This window comes from Populus trichocarpa, chromosome 5, assembly GCF_000002775.5.
Source record: "Populus trichocarpa isolate Nisqually-1 chromosome 5, P.trichocarpa_v4.1, whole genome shotgun sequence".
NCBI classification, from domain to species: domain Eukaryota; kingdom Viridiplantae; phylum Streptophyta; class Magnoliopsida; order Malpighiales; family Salicaceae; genus Populus; species Populus trichocarpa.
The window spans coordinates 24,211,531-24,237,587 of NC_037289.2; the positions used below are offsets into that span (position 1 = coordinate 24,211,531).

The following is a 26,057-nucleotide window of genomic DNA, read 5'->3' on the forward strand; positions in this document are numbered from 1 at the left end:
TCATGTTTGGTGCCTTTTTCATATTGGTCCCTCTTCTTTCAATCTTATCTTTTTATAAAAAATTAAAATTGATCTTCAATTATAACTAAATCGTTGGAAAAATTGAAAATCAAATTGAAAAAACATAAAATTTTGCATAGTTCATTTATAATAATATATAAGAAAATAAACAATGAAGTCTTACACGTTAGAAAACAAACAATGAAGTCTTACACGTTAGAAAACAAACAATGAAGTCTTACACGTTAGAAAACCTACGCTTATAAAGTAATTCTTAATAATGTCTTTCTATGCTCAAAAGGAAAATTCCAGTCATTGCAAAGAGCTTTGAAGATGTCTTTGCGTTTCATCGCGTTTGCTACTAACCCTAACGACCTCTTAGGGTTTTGAGAGGCATTGGCTGCTGAACTTGAGGAAGCTATGAGAGCAACCGGAGGATGACCGCGACTGCTAGCTACACCAGGAGACAGACAGGAAGAAATTAATTGGAATAATCTTTTATTAAGGCTAGAAATTATATTACCTGCTCAAGCATTAATTAATTATTGATCCACGGTAACCAAAACCCAGCCCATGATATTTTACCTAAATGAGAGCCCATTTTGATAATTATCATGATTCCTCGATCCATTAGGATAGCATTTTAACTAATTAAAATGAAATGCAAATGATTAAATTATGCTTTCAATACATTATTTTTATTATAATTATTATAACATTAATTTCATATGTAATCATGGACTTATGTAACCTACGATGCAAGCCTCAGATTGTGTCAGAGACTCTGCATTATGCATTGTACTCGAGTAATTGCACATCGTATGCAATAATTTATAAATATTGCAAATATAATACAGAATGGAATCCAAGCCATGCCCCAAACCGAGCAAAGACTACCCAGTCCAAACCCATACATGACCTGAACAAAACCCAAGACCGGCCCATAACCACCCGCACCCAACCGAGACATGGCACTCGGGAATAGAGATATAGATTAGTAGAATGGTCGTACAGATTGATAATTAGAACCGGGGAATTATCAAATGATTCAAATCCATGACTAATAAAACATGACGAGGATTATTGAATCCCTGTCAACAGAACAGCACTTCAGCATAGAATGTTAACTACCAATTCGAGCCGAAACTGCATCACAAAAATGCAAGGCTGCATTTTGTCAGAACCAATTCTTGAAATTGTTCAGAACTCAATGTTATGTAATTATAATATTTAAAGCAGCGATTAATACACAATTAACCCAAAAAGTCTATCTGCCAACCACCTACAATTTGGGGCACATCGAGCCCCAAAGCCTGATCTGCACAACATTCTACAGGCTCGAAAGACAATTTGAAAGCAAACCAAACCAAACGGAGGCGATGATTTCTGGAAATCTGTCCGGATCTGTAACCCTATGAGAATTTTCAGAAACCATTTTAACTTAAAACAATAATTAGCACTTTTCCTCCCCAGAGTCATCCTGAAGTCGTCGGTGAATATCACGCTGCAGCATCTCTACATAATCCTGTACAAGTAAATATATTGCCTTGAGTTCATGCATAATATGATAACAAAGAAAATTCAAATGCAGTAACAGAAGTGTACAGGTGCTTTGTTGCTATCATCAGTATGTACAAGCCGAAAAATATTGAAAGTACAACAGCAAGAAAGATAGAGAAACATAAAACTTACACTGGCTAAATCCTCATTGTTGTTCAACTCATGCAGAATATCTTCAGCATTGCTTCCATTGCCATTCAACCTTGCTGCATTTCCGACAATGGCTTGGAAAACATCTTGAGGTGCATCAAACTGTTCAATCCTCTGAGCCACTTCATGAAGGTTGATCTATAATGCACAGAAGATAAAATCAGTCAAAACAGGGCCAGTTTTCCCATTCTTTGAAAGAGATACCTTGATTAAATTAAATTAGAGAGAGAGAGAGAGGAGAGAGAACAGAGCACTCTTTTGTTTCTGTTATAGGATTTCATGCTAATTCACATTCCTTTATTTCTTTTGTTGGGTTATGCAAACCTGAATGTTAGGATTTTCAGCTCCATTTGATTCCCTCTCATTGGATTGCATCTGGGGTTCAGGTTCTGGGGTAGGAAACAGCTGGGGAGTGGGTGATCCACGGACAAGAACCTGGGAAACAACGGGCATCATCTGTCGGACCATCCCTGACAGATCAATTCCGCCACCTTGGCCACTTCCTAAACCTGAGAACATATTTCCAAGATCTTGGCTGTCAACCTGCTGAGCAATCTGACTGACAGTGTTCATTATTTGGGGATTCTGAGTAAGCTGTTGCAACATATTCCTCAAGACATTCGGAGAACCAACACCAGTTTGTTCTGAAACCCCTGTCAACAAGTTGTTTATAACAGGACTATGTAAAACCTGAGACACAACACTAGCGGTGTCCAACTGGCCATCAGAACTTAAATTTATTGGTGGTCTACCCTCCATGACCTGCCCAGCAGAGGGGGCTACTGGATCTGAGGGCATGATATTTCTATTTGTGCCAGAGCTGTGAAATGCAAGAGATTGTAAAAGCTGTTGGCCAATGATCCCAGTGTCTGGGTTCTGATTGGGATGGGTATTGGTTGTTTCACTATCAACACTCCTGACAAGAGATTTTGGCTGCTTGGTTCGTCTCTGGTCACATCAACAAAAGAGATCAGCTTTTTTTTTCTCAAAAAATAAAAACTTACCATGTGGATAAGTAAGGCATGCATGACAGATGCGACCATCAATCCACAATGTCAAGAGTGGCAGAATGTAGTAAGCACTAATTTTAATGTCAAATCATGACAAGCTCACACCTATTACAGCATAACACACTGTTTATAAAATGATAGCAACAAACAAAAATGTTGCATCTCGTAGCATCCATTACAGCAAGCATTTCAAACCTCAACCTCCAACACCACAGCCTTATTCCCAGTGTCATTAAACCCAGCCCAGGGGGTCAACCCAGTGACATGCTGACCCAACCCAAAGCCCGGGTTAGGTTTGTAACTAAACTGGGTGGGGAGTTGACCCCGTATGACCCAGCAAATTAACATACGGCCCGGTCAAAACCGATTTGACTTTTTTTTCAAAAAACAGTTGCTTTAACTTTTTTTAAAAAAAATATATTGAACCGATGTTTTTTATTGACCAAAGTTACCCTGCTCAACCAGTGACTGGGTCTTGGATTGGGTTTAATAGCTTTGCTTATTCCTTCATCTGTTAACAGGTTGGCGTGTTTGATTAAATTCATCACAAATAACTCGAATAAAAACAAAAAGCAATCACCATACCTTGTGGTCCAAACTCCCCAAACCCAAACCAAGCGGAACAGCTTTAGTGCTGTCAGGAACATCATGCTTACTGCTGGAACTGGAAACATCTTGAGAAGTATCATCAGACTTCAGAGAAGACGATCTGTCCTCTGAAGAAGATGGTATGTCTTTTGAGCTAAAAGGATCATTGTCACGTACCTGGACCTGTTCAGCATGTGTCTGGTATTCCCTCAACAATGTAGTACAGGCCAGAAAGGAGTAACAAAGAGGATCCTTGAATAATGCAGAAAGCATACCTTCTGACCATGGTGTTCTGACATAACCCCAGGTAAGGACACACTGGATTCCCCAACTCCATTGAACACAGTGCTATTCATCTCTGAGTTAGTTGGATTGTTACCAGCATCAGATCCAATGGAGCCTGCATATAGCAATATTTTGTGATTTTGGTAAGTAAAAAGAACAATATATCTTTGATTTTTTACCATTTGACCTTGCAACAGTTGGCTACCTGACGCAGGCTGGTTTCCCTCCTGCATATTGCCAGAAAGTTGTCTCAGTTGCGAGTTTATTTCATTCACTATAGAGCTTAATGACATGGAATCAGAAGGTGGCTGTGACAGAGAAAGCCCAAGACCAGGTTGTGCAGCAACTGTAACACCAGCAGAGCGTAACGGGACTGTTGCTACAACAACATTTCTCACTGGTAGCACCTGCTCTGGGCCTGAAACACCTGAACTGGCAGTATTACCATGTTCGCCCTGCACCCCTGTACTACTTGTCCTGTTACCTATGGCCGGAATAACTGATGCCAACGAGGTCCCTGGTAATGAAGGGTGTCAAATAGAACTCGAAAGCAAGTAAGCAACAGTATAAATCAAGTAAAGCTTGGTTTGCTTACCAGCATGTATATGAATGTTTACATGCCTTGGAGCATTTCCAATACCAACAGGGCCAAATGCAACGGGATTTGATGGTGGAACCGAACCACCAAAAAGGGAATTGGTTTGAAGAGGAAAGGGCTGCAAAGAATTTAGGATTAGGAAACACTGCACCAGGCTGGTATACAAAAATTCATTGTAAGAAATTAAGCTACACAGCAGTAAAGCCATTTAAAGATAATAGGACAGACAGGCTGTATGTAAGGAAAGCCTAGCAGGTAACTGAAAGAGCCTTTGCAATTACAGCATAACAGATTCATATGATCTAGAGAACCATGAAAACACATGAATACCAATTACCAATCAGTGATACATGAGATAAAGGCATGCATCGCAGCATCAGTATATAATCTGACACTCAAAATTCCTTTACGATATTGACACCCCTACTAACAGATTTCAACAGTGAGTGAATAAGGCCCTATATATTTTTGCTGCCACAGCAGTCACCAATGATTAGTGAGATAAGTTAATGCCAAAGTAAACAAACTAATAATTTCAATAATCGTTCACAAACCTGGACCATTATGGGATTAGGCCCTGATGGGGAAATATAAACAGCAGGCCCAGCATTTACAGAAGATTGTGCCTGCAAATTGCAACAAAACGATTATGCACAGTACTTTATCATTATCTGAACCACTGAACTGACTAAGGATCAGAACATACAGGTGATTGTCCCATATTCAATGTCAAGATTGTGCGACCAAGTTCTAGAAGAAGAGAACCTAGATGTTGCATTGCAAGGCCAACTTGCATTGATTCTGACTGAATTTGGCCCCTTATCGCAGGATCAGTAGAGGAAACCACTTGTTCCAGACGTCCTGCAATACGCTACAAATGTTGCAGCACATTATAAATAATGCATAATCAGATCACAAACCTATCAATTCCACATAAACTTATCTCTAGCATTAACAAATAGTACATTGATTTATCTCCAAAATCTTATCATCAATTTACCCATCAAGCCCTAAAAATAACAAATGACCCCCTCATCAAATGAAATTTAAAATGAATTCTCTGAATGACCAAGTATCACCTTCAATTGCGTAGCAATGTTGGTGATTCTCGAACCCCAAACATGTTAAAGCATTCTCCCTGATGTTACTAAAGATGAATTCATAATGGCTATGCCTTGTTGAGAATTAGGAATAATTATTATCCTTGTATAAAGTGTTATTAAGATACCCATAACAATGCCTTAAATTTAAATGCTTACGTAGACTGTATGTTTCACAAAACAATTTATGGCAGTGAAGTTCACAGAGAATCCAACATTATAGGACTATCACACCAAAGTAAAATGAATCGCAAGTATGCAAGATAACAGGTTCAACAAGATACAAATAAAGTCCAACTATTGAAATGCTCACATTAAATTCAAATTACAAAGCTGGTTCAACTTCTGACATGAATAACCAAAGATTTAAGAACTCAAACAGTGATATCAGATAGGGGGAATCAGCACAAAGTGCTTACAGATAATGCAGCTGTTGTGGGACCACTAAGAAGCTGTTCTGCATGACGCAGGACAATACTCAAAGCTTCAGGTGTTGGCAAGCCCCGTGCATTAGAAGGTAATTCTACCCTTGGTGGATCTCCGATGCTGGCTGCTGATGTATTTGGCAGATTACCTAGATAAAGCAAATAAGTTATTTTCGGAATTTTAAAATGAAAATACAATGATTATATACTTTTGCAATCATCACCATTTTGTGCCAGCACCCGCTCCATGCGCGTAATGAACTCTAAAAGTGTGTTCAAGGAATCAGGAATTGGCTGAAACAAAAAGGACAGGATTACAACACACTATAACCACACACATCTCAGAAATACATAACAGAAGGAGATGTTACTACCGAATGAAGTGAAGGAACAGTTATAGCAGCAGTCAGAGGAACTTGCACAACTTGAGGTGCTGATTGAAATGGATGGCCAAACTGTGTTTGATTTCCTGCGGGGCTTTGACCACCAATATTGCCACGTGATGCACCGGTTTCACTTCCCTGAGAAGCTTGACCAGTAACATTTGGCTGTTAACAGAACATGAGAATCAGTTAAATGTCTCAAATTCCTCTCCGATGTCTTACATGCACTCTAAATTCTCACACTAACAACAATATGCAACTGCTCTCATAATTGTTAGCATTTTAGGATAATTCGAGAATCAGATACTGATATGAAAGACAGATGCTAAAAATCAATGTATAAAGTATAAACCAAAATTTCAATACAATTAAAGGGTATCCGAATCGATACTCCTAATAGGAGCCTTTCAACTGAGCAGAAAGATAAAAAGGATTGGAGATTCTACTTGAAAAATTAATGCTGTTTATGGCATGATCAGGAATCATAATTATGGAATTGATATATGAATGGCAAAGCAGAATTAGCTCCAGCATGCACAAAGAGTGAAAATTCACAGTTGTAATGGCTTGAACATTTTCTTTTTTGTGGGATTGGTACAGTGACAAAAGTAGGGTTAGAACTCAAGCCTCCTGGTATCATCCTGCTTAGTACCAAATTAATTGTTGACAATGCAAAAAAGGAATGATGAAATACAATGCCATTGGAGTTTAAGCTGTTAACTACATAATTTATACAGATCAAAGAGGTCTGATGATGAATGATATTATACATAATAACAAGCAGTCCTTACCATATTTGATAATAGCATGCCACCTATGCTGTTGGTTGCTGCCTGGCCACCAATTCCAAACGAGTTCAGAACAGCCCCAATAGCCTGCATGTCAAGCAACAATAAGAGTTTCTGCTAATACTAATGCAAATATGGTCTCCACATTCTTACGCTACCACTAACCCTGACTGAACATCAAATAAAGATACACAGATTAAACCAGCAGACCTATAAAAGAAAAAAGAATAAAGAAACACACCTGATTGAGGTCTGGAACAATGCCTCCCCCTTGGTCCCCAACATTAAATGTCCCAAGAACTACACTGTGAGATATGGGCCCAATGCGGTTTCGGGGGGCACCAGCGCTTGCATTATTTCCTGTCATTTGAAAAATTACAAGAGAAAACTATCAATTTAAATAACATCTTCAAATCCAGATTACTTCGCAAGCAAAATAATTAAATATCAATACCCCGATTACCATTATTCCTGGTTGTATCCCCAGAGCTTGTATCAGCTGAATGTTGTGGTTGTGCAGGCTGCCTTGCAACCAAGTGCAGCGTATGGCCATTTTCCACTTCTGGGAACAGTCAAGGGATTTAGTGAAAATAGTAACATAGCCAGTATTAACAAAGAAAAAATCCTTGAAGTCCTTGCGCATAGAGTGATCTGAGATGATAACTGAGTGTGGGATATCATAAAATCTGACTCCATAAAATAATGTATCCGATAATGACCAAGTGATTTAAGATGATACTGAGTGTGGGATATCATAATATCTGACTCCATAAGAAGATTGTATCTGATAATTACCAGAAAGGTGACTTGCTCCTCATAAATCGGATTAAATGCACATGAAAAAAGTTCCAGGGTTAATGACATCCAACAATATATGAATCTCTCTTCCAGCAAACCAAACAAAAGATCTATAGAGCACAATAACTCAGATAAAGTGCAAGTGATGAAATTCCCCAGCAAAAAGAGGGCCTAAAAGGAAGAGTAGCAGGCTCGGCATTTTTAATGCTTATATGATAGGATACGATATTCAGAAAGGAGGTGTTCATCCTTCAAGACCCTTCCCCTGAAAATCAGCCGTTGCTGACTCACCGGAACACCAATTTCATTCGCTATTTTCTCCTTGAATACGGAAACTGGCATCTGAAAATATTCAAAATTAAAGCTATATTCAAAATATTCAAAATTAAAACTATAGTAGACAGTCCAGATAAAAACATCTATGCAATTTCAGACAGCACACGTCCTTTAAAAGCTCTCTTGATAACCAATGAAATGCATGGAACTACGTTGAATTACTTTTATTAACCCAAAGACATGATCTCTCCGATCCAAAAACCTGAAAAGTTTTTCCACAACAGGTGCACAGCACAAGTTAAAATTAAAGCTTCCATCACAAAAAAATCTGGAGATATTTTCTGTTGTCCAAAAAACTTCACCTCAACAACTAAATATGAATACAAAAGCATAAACAGTACAGCTCAAAAAAGAAATTGTCAAGGGCACGCAATACTTACATTTTTGTTGACCTGAAAACTGTATTTCTGAGAATTTAAGGTCTTGATATTGATCTCTACAGTTGCATCCGAACCTTCCCCAGAAACATGGCTTGTACTGGAGCCTTCATTAGAGTACTCATTTGCCATAGTACCTCAGCAGCTACCAAAACTCTAAAATGTGAAAATCTTACAAATAAGATACGCCATCCAGGTAATTAAATTTCAATGCACCAAAAAAAGGGGTGATTCAATCTTTCCTGATATGATTACAATCAATGTCTCAAAGCACTTGGAAGAGGCGCAGTTATTAGGAAACATAGCTACTAAAAGAGCAACGTAATCAACCTACCATGTGCATGTAATAAGTTCATGTAAGAATGGAAGCCAAAATAAAAAGAAATTGAACTAAGGAAAAGTATATCTACAAAAAGATTTGATCAACTATGAAGGCCAAACGGAATGCTCTCGTCTAACAACATAACAATGATCAATTAGTCATCTAACATCCTTTTTTCTGCAAGTATTTATTCATTTAAATAAGCATAGTCATCGTTGATTCTTCTCTTCCAAATTCATACTAATATCTTGTACATCTGAACTCAATGAAAGCCGAAAACCCTTTTTAAATTCCTAACTGTGGGATGAGTCTATTTCTAGCCCATGAAGGCTACCTAACCGGACACACATTCATTCCATTTATAGGCAACCATCAAAAACTTATAATAATTACCACACATCTCTCCTTCCAAAGCTTGCTGATGTCACGACATCGTAAACGACATAACAAAGATACTCCAACTACTGAATAATCTGACATCCAATTATGTACTTTCCTACTACGCATCTCTCCTTTATGTCTTAAAAATCGCAACAAAACAAAAACGATCCTATTATCATCCACCTTTTCCTTTAAATGGAAATGCTGTAAACAATTTTGTTATTTCCAGCATTCAATTTAAAAAGAACATGATTTCTAACATCCTTCTAAGCATATCTTTATAGGCATATCCAAATCAGGAGTCACCTAACAACTAATGATGAATGTCAACATCAAAATCCCAACTTTATCAATCTTCATTTAGCCATTAAATACAATCAAATAGAAAACACTTTCAAACTAACCGAAACACATCAAAACTCCACGCGCCATCGACTCGCAACTAAAATCAACCCCCTTTCAACAATTAATAGCGATCTATGCCAGCTTTAAACTCAAAACAACCAAAATAAAGTCCATTTTGATACAAACACACCGTATTAAACAATTCTAACAACTGGAAAATCAAAGATAATCAGATGCAACATCTGAATAACCAACTCCAGGGTTCAAAATAACAGGCATGTAAAATTAAATTTTGCAAAAACCCTAAGCCATCTAAATCATGATTGCACAACTAATTAACAACCCTAAAATATTTTTTCAAAAATTAAAAAAAAATCCTCATGTCCTTGTCAACTTTCAAAGCAGAAATGCTATAGCATAATAAATTCTGATACATTAAAAGCAAACCGTAAGCAAAAAAAGAATGTTTCTTAGGGTTTCTTAGCAGAAATAAAGACAACCAATCTGGGAAAAAAGGAATTCTCGCGGCAGACCTTTGCTTGAATTTGCAAGAAAGGTAGAATCGGAGAGAGTGATAGTCAGGGTGTCTAATTTGAAATTGGATATGATCGGAGGATAACTTCGAGGTTAAGGGAGTTGGTTCTAGGGCCACAGGCGTACAGCGGGACACGAGTGGCCGGGTTAATGGACGTTCCAGAAGAATCTAGATTTACAAGGCAACCTCATAAAAATTGAGACCAAATATGGCAATGGTGAGGTAGACACAGCAGGGGTCAGGAGGAGTCATGCCACGACATCGTTTGGATAGGTGGCGGTTGGTGGAAAAGGCTGCCATGGCCGGTTTTGGTTTATAGGTAGGAAGTTTAGCGCGATCTTTCTCATGGGCCTTAAGTGTTCTGGAGGCTTGGTATAATGAGCTTGGAAACCTTGCCCAGTGGTTGCTTTATAGGCTTGCATACCGGTCCAAGACCAACAAGAATTGGCGGTGTAGCCCCATCGATTAGAACACGCGTATAGCTGATTAAAATAATAGTCTCTTGAATAGAATTTACCGTACAGAAGAGACATGTTTTTATATAATTGTTTTGAAAGTATAAAAATGATTTTTTAATTATTTTAAAGAATGATTTTTTTTTCAATTAAATGTAATTTTATTTGTTCTCTATTTATTTTTTATATTCTGGAACTAACTAAATATAATTTTAAGGTGTTATAATTAATTATACTACAAACTTGTTAGTATAAGATAAATTTAAGCATGAGTATTTATTTATTTATAATCATTTAAAAAAGTTTTAAAAGAGAAATATTACCTTTCCATGTTCTTAAAAAAAAATAGCAAGATGCTTTGTGGTTAACTTTAACTAAACATTGTTGTTTTTAATGTAGTTTTTGTTCATTATTAAAACTAGCATGGTGTGTGTGGTTAAACTCATAACCAAATATTACCTGTTTCTTATGTTTTCGTAATTAATTTGAAAAACAAATCTAGTAATTATTAGTTATGAATGTCTGAATAGAATAAATTGTTAGTAGATATCTTTGTTTTAGAACAAAAGAATAAAAATCATCTACACTATAATTATAAATTATAAGGAGATATCCAAAATATTTCATGTATGTTCATCTAAATCTCACTTATTAAAAGGTTTTAAAACCAAAAGACTCTGATAATATAGACTAGTAAAAATAAAATATGAAAATTATTCTTTTTAAATAGAAAAAACTAGAAAAGCATAATAATAAATAATAGAAAAAAAAATAAAATTTACTAAGGAAATATTTATTTTCTCAAAAAAATTCCTCTATTAGTCTCCCATATCTTAATAAAAAACTGTCATTTACCATAAACATGCTTTTATATGTAAGTCACCCAATCATGGATTCATAACAGAACACTTTTTAGCGACATTTCCATAATATGTTCATAACATAACATCTTTCTGCATGTCATCTCATCATAGATTCTTAATACAATATATCTGTGTGGGGTGTTTATTATGAGTCCTGCTACCAAGATTTCTAATAACATGAATTGACAGACCATTATTTTAGGGTATAGACTTTTAATTAACAATTGACTTCGTCGTTCTCAACAACAACATCAACAAAATAATATTAAAGTTTTGATGACATGATTTATACTTGATGCCCTGTTTTTCATTTTCACACAGGAAAAGAATTTGGAGTGACAAACTTAGTCAATACTGGAGAATGTAGGGATAAACATGTGAGCCAGGATTTTAAAAGAAAGATTAATATTAGATTTTATAAAATACAAGATGGTTTTTTCTAGAGCTTAGATCTGATATCCCAGTTCTCCTTAAACGTTACATGGACAAGGGAAACTTTTCTTTTCTTGCCTATCATGGCTTAATTAAGAATGATGTTATCCAACACTGTAGATGGTACAAGTAGCCTCCTGTTTGTTTGTTATCTGAGACTCCAAATTGTATCTGTACATGTAATATTGTTTAGGACTAGGTAACTTGTCTTGTGAAACGTAAATAAGAAGCTATGATCCCTTGGTGATTCATGTTTTGGCATGTTGAATTTAAGTGGTTCTGTAGATGTATGCTTACAAGTTTTTCTCTTTCTCAGGAACTGCAGTTGGATAAGTTTTCGACACATGAGGTCAATCTTGAAGACATTAACAAAGCCTTTGATCTATAACTTGAAGGAAAGAGTCTCCGATGAGTGATTTGGATGGAAAAATAAGTAAATCCCCCGAAGTTATTTGTATCATGACTCTTAAAAGTTCTCATCTAAGCATCTGCCCTTTTATGGGCACTTCGTTTTTTGAAGGCAGAGTTTTTAAAATATCAATACAACCATGTTTTGGATTCAGGGAAGCTCTTTTTTTCCCGTTATAAAAACAAGCATTGAATACCGATCTCTTAGATTACGACATTGTAAATGCACTAGATGCACCAGTAAAGTATTCGATGGGAGAGTCTTGTGCTTTCTTAGATGACCCAGAATGCCTTGGTCGATGAACTCCGGAGCTAGTCTCCTTTGGCACCTCCCCTTCAATGGTTGCGAAGCTAGTATAGAAACTGCTATTGTCCAATTTCCACTTGAAATACAAGCAGAAATCGTCGTCGTCTTCATCATCATCATCATGTACCGGAATCCACTGTTGTCCCTGTAGCATCTCTACCACTGCAAATGTGCCTTCTGTTAACAGATCATTCCTCGGGTTAGCACTCCAAGATGTGGCACTCGGTCTATCCCCTTTTTTGAATGAGCCACCTTTTGGTTTTACTAATATCTTGTTTGATGTCACCAAACTTCTTATCACTTGGAAGCGAGTCTCGAAATGGATCAGCTAAGAGTTGAGTACTTTTGAGGAAAGATGAGGTGGTGACCAGTCTGCTGGCTGAAGGACACCCCATCCCTTTGCCATTGCTAGTGCTAGGTGGCTAAATTCTTGTGTGCATTCTGATAATGTGCGAGGACCATAGAGTGTTGAAGCAGCCTCCACAATTCATTAAGAATTGGCAAAGACAAACTAGCCTGGCTACTATTACAACCTCTTCTTTTTATCTCAGCAAGTGCATACCTCGTATCCTTGTTGTTCGTATTCTTCGAAAGTTGCAGTATACTGGGAGTAAGTGAACGTGGGTCTCCTCGTTAAATTCTCCTCCTCCATTACTTATCAATGTCTCCTTAACTGCCTCCCTCGGTCGTCGGCCAGCCATTGTTGTCAGCTCCGCAAACGTCAAAAACCTGACAGCATGTTTTATGCACTAATTGTAAATTAAGTCGTTTGATTGCTGAGGGAAAGAAAGCAAACCTCCTGGAACAGAAAGTATATATGATCAATTTTCCCACTCTAAGTATTTGAAAAGGAATAACTTCTGGCTGCATAAGATTGAAGGAACAATTAATTGAAAATACATCTCTACTAGGCAAGTCATAGTGGCAAAGGTTCCAATGCAGTATCTGATACGGTAGTAACGGTTGGCGCTATCTTTTCAGGGGAAAAAATTCTTTGGTTAAAATTAGTATATTATTCAGTAATGTTTTTAATAGGCAATAAAGCTTTCTAAAAATGAGGATAAGATTTCCATAAAAAGAAAAAAGAGGATAAGGTACTGACCTCTGTATCACACCTTGCTGTAACCCAAACATGCCAGGCCCATTTGTGGTTCCAGCAGCAAAACCTGGACCAAGGGGGCTGTAGGACAAGTCCTAACTTTGCTGTTTCCATTAAAACTCCGCTACTATTTGACTAAAGTTTTGGCGATATCGATCTTTGCCTGTCAAATCCTTGGTGGCAGACATGAATAAATCAACGTCCCTGTTGAATTGCCTCTCTCCAATGATATTAGTCATCAGTATTTTGGCATCATTATTTGTATATTTTAAAAATAATTTTAAAAAATTTAAATTTTTTTAAAAAGAATTAATTTTTTTTTATTTTAGATTATTTTGATATGAAAATATAAAAAATAATTTTTAAAAAATAAAAAAATAATATTTTAATATATTTTTAAATAAATTTTTTTAAAAAAATAATTGATACTACATTTCTAAATATAGTTTTAAAATCCGGCCCGGCCAGGTTGAAGAAAAAACAAGGAAAGGAAAAACCCTGCGTGACACGGCTGGTTGATCCGGCGATCCAGTTAACCCGGCAAGACCCGGTCAAAAACCTGGTTGCAACCCGTTGACTTTTATTTTTTTTACTAAAACAATGTCGTTTTGATTTTTTTAAAAAAATTGATCCAATAACCCGATCAAAATCCGAATCTTGAACCGGGCCGGCCACCTAACTGGGTCTAAAAACTATGCTTCTAGACACTTTCTTCGCATGATTATCTAGTAAAATAAACCATATTGTCAAGTCTAATGTTATTGCTATTAAATGGCTCGTTTGATCCTTATGCTAATTAAATTTATTACTTGATTCTCATGCTAATCTATTTGGTTTAAGAAATCCTATATTAAGTTTTTATATTTATTTGTAATTTGATCATTTTGGTGGTTTCCATGACAATTTCTTAACGGTTTTTTTTTTAAATGTCATTTATTTTTAATCAAATTTTCAAATCTCACTTGATATAGAAAATCTTGAAATGAATTAACAAGGATACTTTAGAAAATTTTAAAAAAAACATTAGCAATCAAATTTTGTCAAGAAACTAACTTAAATTTTCAAAACTAGAAGGACTGACTTCCAAAATAATTGAAAACATAGGAACTAAATTATAAGTTAAAAAAAAAATAAAGCGAGATCTCTGGAATAATCCATATTCAGAGCATCATGAAGTTCTTTATAGCTGGCACGTTACTAGCCTCATTTTCTCTTTCGACTTTTACCATTTTCTCTCGTGAGGCCATGATCATTAAGACTTGCAAGCTGTGTTATAGCATAGCTTGCAATTAATTTTTAATGCTGACTAAAGTGCATAGAAACCTTTCATTTCACTCCAAGTATATCTCTGTTTTGAAAAAAATAAAAAATAATCTTTTGAAAAATAAGTTATTTTTTATTATCTAGATAGATTAAAAAAAATAATTTAATTAAAATAAAAAAACACTTTTAAAATAAAAAAATAAACAAGCAAGTTGTATCTAGCTTGTTGTTGATTCTCTTCGAATTCAATCAATGGCACCATAAAAATTAGTCTAAAACAAACATCATTTCTTGATTCTCGCATCAAGTTTCCGTTGAAATCACCGCTTTCCGACCTCAAGCGGCTATTTTTTCCACCCTGGACCCTATTAGATCCACCATTTTTCTTCAAGTGCTGGATGAGTTCTTCCTAAAGGTAACCGAAAGGAAAAGGAAAAGTGATCCCATCTGGACTCCAGTGCCAACGGTATCAATCAATCATCCACGAAGCCAATAAATAGAGGTGGGATGAATTTCTACCTCCCTGTATGGCCCTTGTAGCGAAATATTTATGGCATTCTGGGTTCATCCATGGCTCGGGTGATTTAAAATTCCTTGACTCGGTCGAGAATTCAAGTTGATGTATCTTAGTAGAAAATTTGTTAGATTTTTTTAAAAATAATATTATTTTTATGTTTTAGAATAAAAAAGATAGATTAGTGTTAACCCGGATAATCCTATAATCTGTGATTTAAGATTTATCCGGGTCCCCATGTGGGGTTTAAAAACAACGGCTTATGGAGGAAACAGCTAATCAGAGAAATGTCCCTTTCTGTTTTTTCTTTCTCATCTTTCTATCCCTACCAGGAAGCTCTCGAAGATTTCAGCACTGTAGCTCTCCTTCACCTGTCTTAATCGAACCCTACACATGTACACTCATGGCAATTTAGCTATAAATTATTCTCTTTCGCATCAAGATGGAGTGTTTGGATTGAAACTGTTTTTGGTTAAACTTTAATTTTTTTATTTTAAATTAAGTTTTAAAATATTTTGTATGTGTTGATATAAAAATAAATTTAAAAAATATTAGTTTAATATATTTATTTAAAAAACAACATTTACTTTACACTCAAAAACACCTGTAAATTTTGATCTCGACAATCATGGAACGCCCGAGTCCCTTCGAAACCACTTGCTGACCATGCCACATTTCTCCGAGACTACCCCACCCAATTAACAATCAAATTTTCTAGGCGCCGAAGATTAATGTGCGTGGATTAGGAGCCAGCATTGGCTTTGATTCTTTCATTTTTCTAATGAATATAACCTCAAATCACAGGAATAAAGGGTGAGTGATATCATGAACTTATCCGACTTGAACTTTTGATAAGTTCTCCATGAAGTTATTTTACAATGCTGAAGTGGGCCTCATGTGGGGTTAGAAGGCATGATCACTCTCCCCCACCACCACATTCAACACATCGAATTAAGGCAAGATGCATGGATCGAGTCTTCAAGATCATTTACATGTAGACCATGCTTTTGCCTTTTAATTTCTTTTCTCTATCTTGTAACTATCAAAAGGAAGTAGAAACAAGGGAAATAATAATTCATTGATTATAGTTTAAAAAAGGGATCAAAATAACAAAAACAAAGGAAATGATCCTGAAAACATGAGATGTGATCAAAACCCTAAACAATCTTACATCAAATTACAAGCACGTATGGTCTTGTAATATTTGCAGTAAACCGAGCTTTTTTTTCTAAAAAGGAAGAAAAACAGTAGATGGACATAACCAAACAAGCCACACATCAAGCATCATCATCACCGTTCTATAGAACACAAGAATACTGCCTGCTGCCCTACTGGGAAGCACTCTCCTTTTCTTTCTCCTTCTCTTCTTCAGTCTTGGGGTGGTACCCAGGTAACTTCTCCTTGATCTTCTCGAGAAGTCCCTTCTTCTCCTTGGCATCTCCTTCATGGGAAACTGCAGCTTCAGGGGAAACATGTTCAGGAGCTGGAGGAGGGACCTCGTCAGCTTTCTTATGTCCTGGCAATTTCTCCTTGATTTTGTCAAGGAAACCCTTCTTATCCTCTGGTTCGTGGGGTGTCTCTGTATGGACTACCTCGACAGGAACACTAGTATCCTCGTGTTCCTTCTCCTCTCCTTTCTCTCCTGATATCTTCATCTTCTCTTTCAATGACCTCTTTTCCTTCTTCTTCTTCTTTTTCTCTTCATCGTCACCTTCCTCCTCGTCGCTAGACTGCATTTTTTAACACATCAAAAAATCTGTCAATCTCAAGAAACACTTAACGGAAAAGACAACAAACAAAATAAATAATGAGATCGATCCATGGATCGAGTTAGAAACTTACAGAGCTGGAAGAACTGCTGCCTGATCGATGGAGTTTCTCAAAGAGAGTAGGTTTCTTCTCCTCTTCCTCTTTTTTCTTGTGCTCTTCCTCTACTTTAGTCTCGGGTTCAGAAACCTGAAGTTTCTCTTCAAATTCAGTACCAATCACCTCCTCTTGAGGCTTCTCTTCTTCTTTCTTCCCCAGGAAATCAAACAACCCGCGATCCTTGGTCTCAACAGCACCACTCTCTTCACCAACTTTGGTCTCATACTCATGGCTCTTGTTTTCCTCAGCCATACTGATCAAAATCACAATATGAACCTAATGAAGAAAAGATCAAAATCACAACAGAGTAATTAAAATGAGTAAGCTTCTGCTTCGAGTGATTTGCGCTTGTAACTGATGGTTTGGGTTTGGGTTTGGGTTAGCAAGGGTGATGGGCTTTTATAGCTGGAAGCCTGGAAGCCAACGCGGAGCTGACGCGATTAAGAAGTAATAAAGCCAAGTGAGCTGGGCCAGTCAGGTTTCACTTCTGTAACCGACGTGTAAATTTAAGTAAGGGAGGAAATCAAAACGTATTACTTCCGACATGTATAGAATTATATGTACTCGCTTGAATGATTGGCTAGATGTCTAGTAATTAGAGATGGAACTCATGGGAGTGGTGGAGGCATAAGCGTGTTCAATACGCGGAGGAATGTGTAAAGTAGCAGTCTGAAAGGAGGGAAGGAAGTAGAAAAGTTGAGAGGGGCACGCTGTAATGTTCTGCAAATGCCTTGGCGACACGTGGAACGAGAACGTGAATGGCTGTCCTTGAGTGAGACCCGTGGTGTCGGCCTCGATTGGATAAATATGAAAGTGGGGGCGGGGGGGGCGGTGTATCTCGGGGCCACAGCAGATTTTTTTTGTGTGTGTTGAGTGTGGGGTGGGATTTTTTTTTTCTCAACGTAAATAAAATATAGGTGCTGTAAACGTTTTTATTATTATTATTGAGAAAAATTATAATGCAAGTTAAAAAGTTTATATTTAGGTTTAATAAAATAAACCAATAATTATATATTAACAAATGATAATAAATCTATTTGTTTTAATTAAATATCCAGTTGAAAAGCTGAGGAAAAGATGTTATTTCTTGAAAACAAATATTGAATATTTGTTTCATTTTAAAATTAAAATTTTAAACTTTTAATGGTTTTGAATCAATAAAAGTTCAATTTTATTTTGTTAGATTAAGTATTAATTCAATGTTAAAATTTATAATTGATATTGCAAGAACCCAATTTAAAGTCAACTAGAATAAACTATCAAACCTAGTTCTAGATTAGGCTAATATAAGAGGATCAAATTAAAAAAAAAAAGACAATCAAACTATCAAACTAAGATGAGTCCTTACATGATTTTTATTCATTTGATTGTTAAAAATAACAATCAAATGAATAAAAATCAAATTTAACATATATATATATATATATATAAAAAACAACAGAGTTAAACGCAAAACTCAACAAGAGAGGAAAAAAAAAGAAAAAAGAAAAAACACCGGAGAGCCCTTGTCTCAATGAGCCATTAGATAATAAACTCCTCACCGTGATGATTTTGTTGGCACCATGTAAGGGCGCATCTCGAGCTTGGTAGTCGTTGCAATTGTCGTCACAATATTATGTCATTTTTAAGTTATTGGTGCATGTGCTACATATGATTAATTTTTTTTTCAAGTTCGTTAAATCTAGTCACTGGTTTCAAAAAAAAAATGATTGAACATTTATTTTAGATTCAAATTTGCCTTATAAAGATTCATTTATTTTAAATGTGTCTAGTTGATTATCAACCAAGCATTAAAAGTTTTTTTCAACATGTCAAGAGCTCCATGTAAAGTCAAGTAAAACAAATTATAAAACTGAAAAGCAAATCAATTTATTGTGAAAATGATCAAATTAAAAAAATACGAGAGGGTGAGATTAAAAAAAAGGCAAGAGTGAAAGAAATAAACAGGAGAGGTGTTCGTTGTTCAAATAAGCAGCAAAGCAACCTCAGATATTTTATTGTTTTCTCTAGTAATATACATGGAATGGCTACTAAATTTAATTTTAGAAACGGATTATTTATATTAAGATTAGAAGATTTATGGGAAAATATATTCTTATCACACAAAATTATCTATTCGTTTAATTCATTTTGGTCTAGAACTATTAACTTACTAATTAGATTAATTATTGGATTACTGAGTTATCAAGAGATACTGAAACATATATTTTATAAACAAATTAGTAGAAGAAGTAAAGAATGGCGGGCTTGGATTTTATAAAATTAATTAAATTAACATATCAATTTGTATAGATATCTAGTATTCATGATTTGAAAGATCTACACGGGAGGAACTGGGAATTCAAGGTTATAGAAGCAGGGGGGGTATATTAAGATACAAAAATCATTTACACATAAAAATATATATATACAATAATTATAGATTTTAACTAAAATATACTATTTTTTTTACTAAAAAGGACTTTTTATAAAAAATAAAATTTATATAAAATAACTATTAAATTTTGGTCATCATTTTAAACTTTCAGAGGGGTCATGTGCACTGGGCCTCTTATTCGGTAGCATTTCTACCTCAGTGACCAGCAGAATCACTTACAAACTAGTTAATTGGCAGGGTTAGGGTATAAAAATCTATCTTGACCTATAAAATCCGACTTTTTTGTAGCCTTGCCTTTTTTGGATTACCTGCCTTAGTTGATACCGTGGTATTTTTTTATAATTATAATTTTTAAAAATAAATTTATAAATTATATTTTTTTAATTAAAATTTTAAAAAATATTTTCTAGTAAAATCAATATAAAATTAAAATGTGTATTAATTAATCAAGTATTTTCATATATATAGTCTGGAGGTGGTTAAAATCATGGTATAAAGTATTTTTCATAGTATTTTTTTAAAAAAATATATTAAAATAATATATATTTTTTAGTTTTAAATGAAAAAAATAAAAAATATTAATTTAAAAAATTTAACTGCACAAATCTGAAGACAAACCGCCAACCACGGAGCGTAATCCATTTTTTAAACAGTAATTATAAGAATCCTATGTAAGTATTCAGGATTTAACCGTACGAAGGGTCTGGGCGTCGTTCCTCGTCATCGGAAAAAGTACCCCGAGTTGGGTGGGACCTCAGGGCGGTTTCGTCGGCAAGAAACTGAGAAAGGGAAGGGTATCTCGAGATTTGCGACTAGCAGGTTTGTGGTACGGTTCATGTGTGGTGAGAGGCAATAGTTTAAGGTGATAAATCGCACTTTGACGTCGTGGATGCGTTACTTGAGTGGACAGATTGTCGGTTTAGTGTTGCCGATGATTGCATTTCCAAGATATTTATTTATGAATTACACACTAATCCACTTTTTATGTGGAGTGGTCTTTTGTGTTTGGCACATGTCCACGTGTGATTGCAAGTGACTGCTTCCAACCATTCCAACTTCCAATTATTTATTTAATTAAATTCACATCAGCATCAACTATTTATTAAAATACCATTATTTTAAAAAGATCTCAATGCCAGCGGTTTTGGTATTATTTTTTTAACTTTGTTTATGAAGTTAAAACCCCCCATGAAACCCAACTTTTAGAGCTCAGCTATTGGAAGGATTATCTCTTTTAGGCTCCACTGAATTATACTTCTTCTAAGCCTATTAAGTGTATAAAGATTCTTTAATAAGCATATTATATTTCTATTGATATTAATATTATATACGAAATAGTATGTAATTTTTTTTAAACCTCCATCATATTTTTATCCATGTTAACATATACATGTCAAAGATATTTCTCATCAACATTAATATATATACTCGTAAACTATAAATAGATCATGAATCATTTAAATAAAAAGTTCAGAATCTTAATTCTCTACCGTAAGTTTATTTTTATAATATCTATTTGTAATATTATTATATTTTTTTTTTAAAAAATCACCGACTTAACCATTTGAGAGTACTTAAATTTACCAAATAGAACCTCTTGTAAGTATCAAACACCGGTCTTCAACCAACTTGATTATAAAAAATAAACCAGATTGTCATAACAAAAAAATTAACTAATTATCCTAAATATAAATAAGTGTTGCCCCAAACTATTCGGATTTTTCCATCATAATTTGTGAAAGTGGTCTCATTAAAAAAATATATAATAATATATAATCTTGAATAAAAGAAGAAAAATCCTTTCAATTGGACCGAAACTTAATTTCCATTTATGAGGGACTAAATTAGATCAATAATTAGTATAGAGATTATCAACGTAATTTTTTTAACTCGAAGACTAATGGTACTTCGATATTGTTAGGGGGTCCTATCCCATGACGTTAGGAATACGAAAATAAAAAAAGAATGGACAGAAAAATCAAAAGACGATAAAGGCCGGTAGGAATGGTCAGGGTCATGGCTCACAACTATCGCTTGTATTTCAGGCTGCAAAAACATGGGGTCCTTTCCGTCGGAAAGCCATCCAACTCAGGATGCATTAGAATCATCACTAGTTTTGTTTTGTACCCCCGTTCCAAGGCGGGGTGACTTTTTTTTTTCCATAAAAAAAATATAATATACAATTTTTCTAGTGTATTTTGGATTTTTTTAAATCATTAAATTAGTATTTAAATAAAAAAACAACTAAGATTAAGATGTCTAATATCGCAATATGAACCATGTATTTAGTCGCGTTTAACAACTATATTTCTTAAAATATTATTTTCATTCAATGAAAAATCATCTGTGTTGATAAAAAGTAAAAAAAAAATAATAACTTAGTATTGAATGAAGAAACTGAAAAAAAAAAAAATCACAAACAAGCAATGAAAATAAAAAGATCCAAGTCAACTTGCATATATGCGGTAACCCCGCGATCATAGATACATGATTTGGATAACCTTATAGAAAGAAAAGTGACAAGAATAGCATGAAGACCAAATCCAAAAAACTTAAATGTTGAAAGATAAAATTAAAAAAATTTAATCTCGTAACACGAAACATATACTAAGTTGTGTTTAATAACTATGTTTCTTAAAATATATTTTTATATAATGAAATGATTATCTATGCAAGTAAAAGGTGAAAAAAAAGCACAATTGAAAACGAATTGAATAAAATCATAAAATTTAACTATAAAACAATCTAATATTGATTAATAAAACTAAAAAAAATGACAATTAAAAAAAAGAGTAAGATTTATATCAACTCTCGTTAACCAGCCAATCTCGTGATCATGGACACATAATTGAGATAATCATATAGAAAGAAAAGTAAATAAAAAAGCACGAAGACTGGTTCCTAAAAAATTAAATGTTAAAGGAAAAAATTGAATAATTTTTTTAAAAAAAGACATAATAAAAGTTAACTCGTGCTAACCTTTAAAACTTGTGACTTTGATCACAAGATAGGGACTTAATGCTCAAAAAGCGAAAAAAAAATCTTAATAAAAATATGTAGAGGCATGAATTTTTTTAAAAAATTATTCTTAAAAAACAAGGAAAAATTGAGTAAACCAAGGTTAATATGCTAACCTCTTGACCATAGAAACAAGATTGAGACAACTCCGTAAAAAAAAAATAAGAAAAAAAAGCTCGAAGACTAAGTCTTAAAAACAAACATTGAAGGATGAAATTGAAAAAATAAAAAAAATATATAAAAAAGACCAAAGTTAACCTTCAAAACTCGTGATCATGGTTATGAGGCCAGACTAACCACGTAGAAGAAAAACCTAAAAAAAAAGAGCAAGATTCTTGGTAAAAAAAGATTGAGGCATGAAACTTAAAAAAAAAAAAAAAAAGCAACAAAAATAACTTGAATCAACCTGGGTTAACTCACTAGCCCTGTGACCATGGGCATAGGATTTGGATAATCTCATAGAAAGAAAACTAAAAAAAAAGAAGCATAAAGATCAATTTAATAAAAATAAAACATTGAATGATGAAATAAAATAAATTAATTTTATAAAAGGATCTAAAAAAACCAAAGTCAATTCATTTTAACTTTTAAAACTCGTGGCTTATTAAAAAAATGCTAAGGGATGAGATATGGAAAAAATATAACAAAAAAAGATCACAAACAAAATAAATACCAGTACAAAAAAATAAGGGTGAAATCTGACATGAAAAAAATTAAAATCAAATAATGAGGGATAAAATTGAAAAAAAAAAATTATCAGAGAAAGAATTTAAAAATATCAAAAAAACAACAATCAAACTTGATATAAAAATCAAATAAAACTAATAACTATGGATGAAATTGAAGAAAAACATCAATAAAAAAAAAGTAATAAATAAATAAATTACAATTAAAAAAATAAAAACTAAATTAAATATGATAAGATATTCTTATACTTTGACCAACCACTTTTATTTTTTATTAATATTTTATATATGTGAAAGATTAAATTGTCCATAAATCAATTTTATTATAACAAAAAAACCAACATAAAAAGGTGAAAAGCGAATTGAAAAGAAATTTTATTCCTTGTCCCTCCTATAGCAAATGACTAATCTGTGTTTAGAAAATCAAAATATCTAAAATGCCCTTGGTTGCAAGTTATTTTTTTTTTACAAGGCTAGATAAATCATTTAACTACTTATAATGAAAATAAAAAATCAAGTTCGTCTTTAATCAACTTGAAAATGACTAGGATGTCTATACGAGAAGGCCAAATCACCTCTTATTTGCCAGGTTGGTGTATGTTTTTTTGAAGGGTCAAAGTGAAAGTGAAAGTGAAAAAAACACTGTACTTTCCCCATATGATTTAAGATTCACAGTTCTTTGAATCACATTGATTAGATCACACAAAATTTTATAGTCAAACCATACAAAAATATATATTACAGTGCGAGTATTTTTTCCCCCCGTTTGCTGCAATAATTTTCTTTATTTGGTGAACTATAGGAAACTTTTAGAAAAATTAACAAAAGAATAAAGAAAATGGCCTGGCCAGTTCGGGAAGCAGGTTCCGTTTCCACTGAACGAACTTCGGGAACGGCCCGAGCCATAGTCAAGAAACGAGCTAGGCGAGCTTAAGACCGATATTTAAAATTTTACGCCAGCCCAAGAGGCTTCAAAACCCAAGCGAGAAGGTAGAACACACAGCAGAAGTATCAGGTAAGCACCTAAGATATCACCCACATAATTGAACTCTATCAATCCAATTTAAAATGGAAAGAGACTGAAATACCAGTTGAAATAATGGGACAGAGCACAACGGAGAATTTTCAATTCTATGTGAAGCATCAATCTCAATTCCCTGCGTTTAGTATGGATCAAGCCTCTTTGATGTATGTGACAAGAGATTCCCCCCCAGCACTAGACAAACCTTTACTTCCAACATTTCCATCATCTTGTAGCTCACTAAGTTCAACTGCCGCCTGCTTCCTTGAAACCAAACCATGAAGACATAGAAAACAAGAATCTGATTCTTCCCCTTGGAATTTGACCCTTAACAATGACAGATTCAATTTCATTTGACCTCGGATTGAAAAAAATAGAGAGGCTCCCAAAGGTCAGATTAGAGGTGTCATATAATTCGTTCAAATCATCAATTTCCTTGAGGCCATTATTTGCTTTGTCAATCACGGTTAATGGCCTTCTGCTGGCCACTCTCAATATACTAGCTGCTTTCATCATCCAACTGAGAAAAGCTCCATGCATTGTTGCTGGATTCTGTTCGCTGGTTGCCTCTCTTGCAAAGAAAACTCTTCCATCCCCCAAACTCCCAGCAAGAATCATAACCGTCTCCTGAAGACCCTTCTGCAACATAAGAATAAGATCCACTGCAACATGAGAATAAGATCCATATGTCAAGCAATCTTTTCCCCCAACGAGTATTGAACTGGATCTGGAACAAAAATTCCTTTTGGATGGAAAATACCACGCAATATGACTAGGACCCTTTTCACAGACTCCACTGGAGACATAGTCTCAAACTTGACGGCAGCATCCCCAGAAACTAGAGCAATTAGAAGAGCACCCCCTGAAACAGAAGAACAGCTATTAAACAGAAAAAACTCGCCTCTCATGCTTGAATTTCTGTCAAATGACCAAATGTATCAGTTTTTCCTGCCCAAAATTATAGGGAAACAACAATGCCACCTTATTTAGCAACCCATATCCTAGTCTGAGAATGACATCTTTCTTTCTTTGTGGAAGCTCACGGACAAATTCAATGGATCCCTTCTTAAGCACACCCAACAGGACTGTGCAAAGCACCATATCCCCAAGAAACTCCTGTCTATTGGCATATACAATAACCCCATCAATTCCACACCCTATACTCTCCAGAGTCCTCTCATAGAAAATCGGGAGGTCCTTTGCAAGCTCTCTAACAAAAGTAACATTACCTCCTGGAATAAAACAATGTTCACCCCCCATTTCACAAGGATCATCCTGATCCCAGTACGCCATAGACAAACAGACATTCAAGAAACATTTGCATATTCCGAATTTGCAAGATGCCAATTCAACAACATTAGCTCTTGTGGATCCTCAGCCACCTTATACACATGCGTAAAAGCTTCAAGCGCATTTCCTAGATTAACATGTACAGATTTAACTTCCTCAATTATAGCCTGTCTAAGCTTACAAACTCTATCTAAAAAGTTACTAAAAGAAGCCTCTATCCTAGAATCAATCTCGGAGACAAATATCTCTCACCTTATGTAGGTGCAACCCCATTTTCCTTGCAAGAACTCCATGTGGATTCCCATTTATTCCAGTAAGAACACTCGCACCAACATCCGCCACAGCCACCACTCCTTCACCCTTCCTTTTCATTGTCTTTACACGCCCACCTGGCCGCGCATTCCCTTCCAAAACAAAAACTTTAAAGCCCATAGCCATTGACTGTCTGGCTGCAACCAACCCGGCGAGTCCCGCGCC

The 26,057-nt window shown here is 34.9% G+C and overlaps 2 protein-coding genes across 6 annotated transcripts; both read right to left on the reverse strand.

Annotated features, from left to right (window-relative positions):
* Positions 1–1,196: 1,196 nt before the first annotated feature.
* Positions 1,197–10,344, reverse strand: LOC7494671 (ubiquitin-like domain-containing protein CIP73). Of its 5 annotated transcripts, none has more exons than XM_024601246.2 (18): positions 9,980–10,344; positions 8,402–8,543; positions 7,910–8,027; positions 7,351–7,449; positions 7,129–7,247; positions 6,891–6,974; positions 6,091–6,264; positions 5,926–6,010; positions 5,711–5,865; positions 4,898–5,062; positions 4,746–4,817; positions 4,189–4,309; positions 3,799–4,110; positions 3,584–3,708; positions 3,306–3,506; positions 2,035–2,658; positions 1,693–1,848; positions 1,197–1,525 (listed from the first exon to the last, which is right to left on the reverse strand). In XM_024601246.2, the coding sequence occupies exons 2-18, from the start codon at positions 8,528–8,530 to the stop codon at positions 1,454–1,456; spliced, it is 2,811 nt and encodes a 936-aa protein (XP_024457014.2). In that variant the 5' UTR covers positions 8,531–8,543; positions 9,980–10,344; the 3' UTR covers positions 1,197–1,453. The 5 variants fall into 5 exon arrangements, with proteins under 5 accessions (XP_024457014.2, XP_024457017.2, XP_024457015.2 ...); XM_024601249.2 differs by having other exon boundaries at positions 3,306–3,491; positions 8,402–8,554; XM_024601247.2 differs by having other exon boundaries at positions 8,402–8,554.
* Positions 10,345–16,375: 6,031 nt separating this feature from the next.
* LOC18099697 (phosphoprotein ECPP44) lies at positions 16,376–17,692 on the reverse strand. Its single transcript, XM_006383697.3, has 2 exons — positions 17,165–17,692; positions 16,376–17,052 (listed from the first exon to the last, which is right to left on the reverse strand). Exons 1-2 carry the CDS (start codon positions 17,438–17,440, stop codon positions 16,651–16,653), a joined length of 678 nt encoding a protein of 225 aa, XP_006383759.1. The 5' UTR covers positions 17,441–17,692; the 3' UTR covers positions 16,376–16,650.
* Between the last annotated feature and the right edge of the window lie 8,365 nt (positions 17,693–26,057).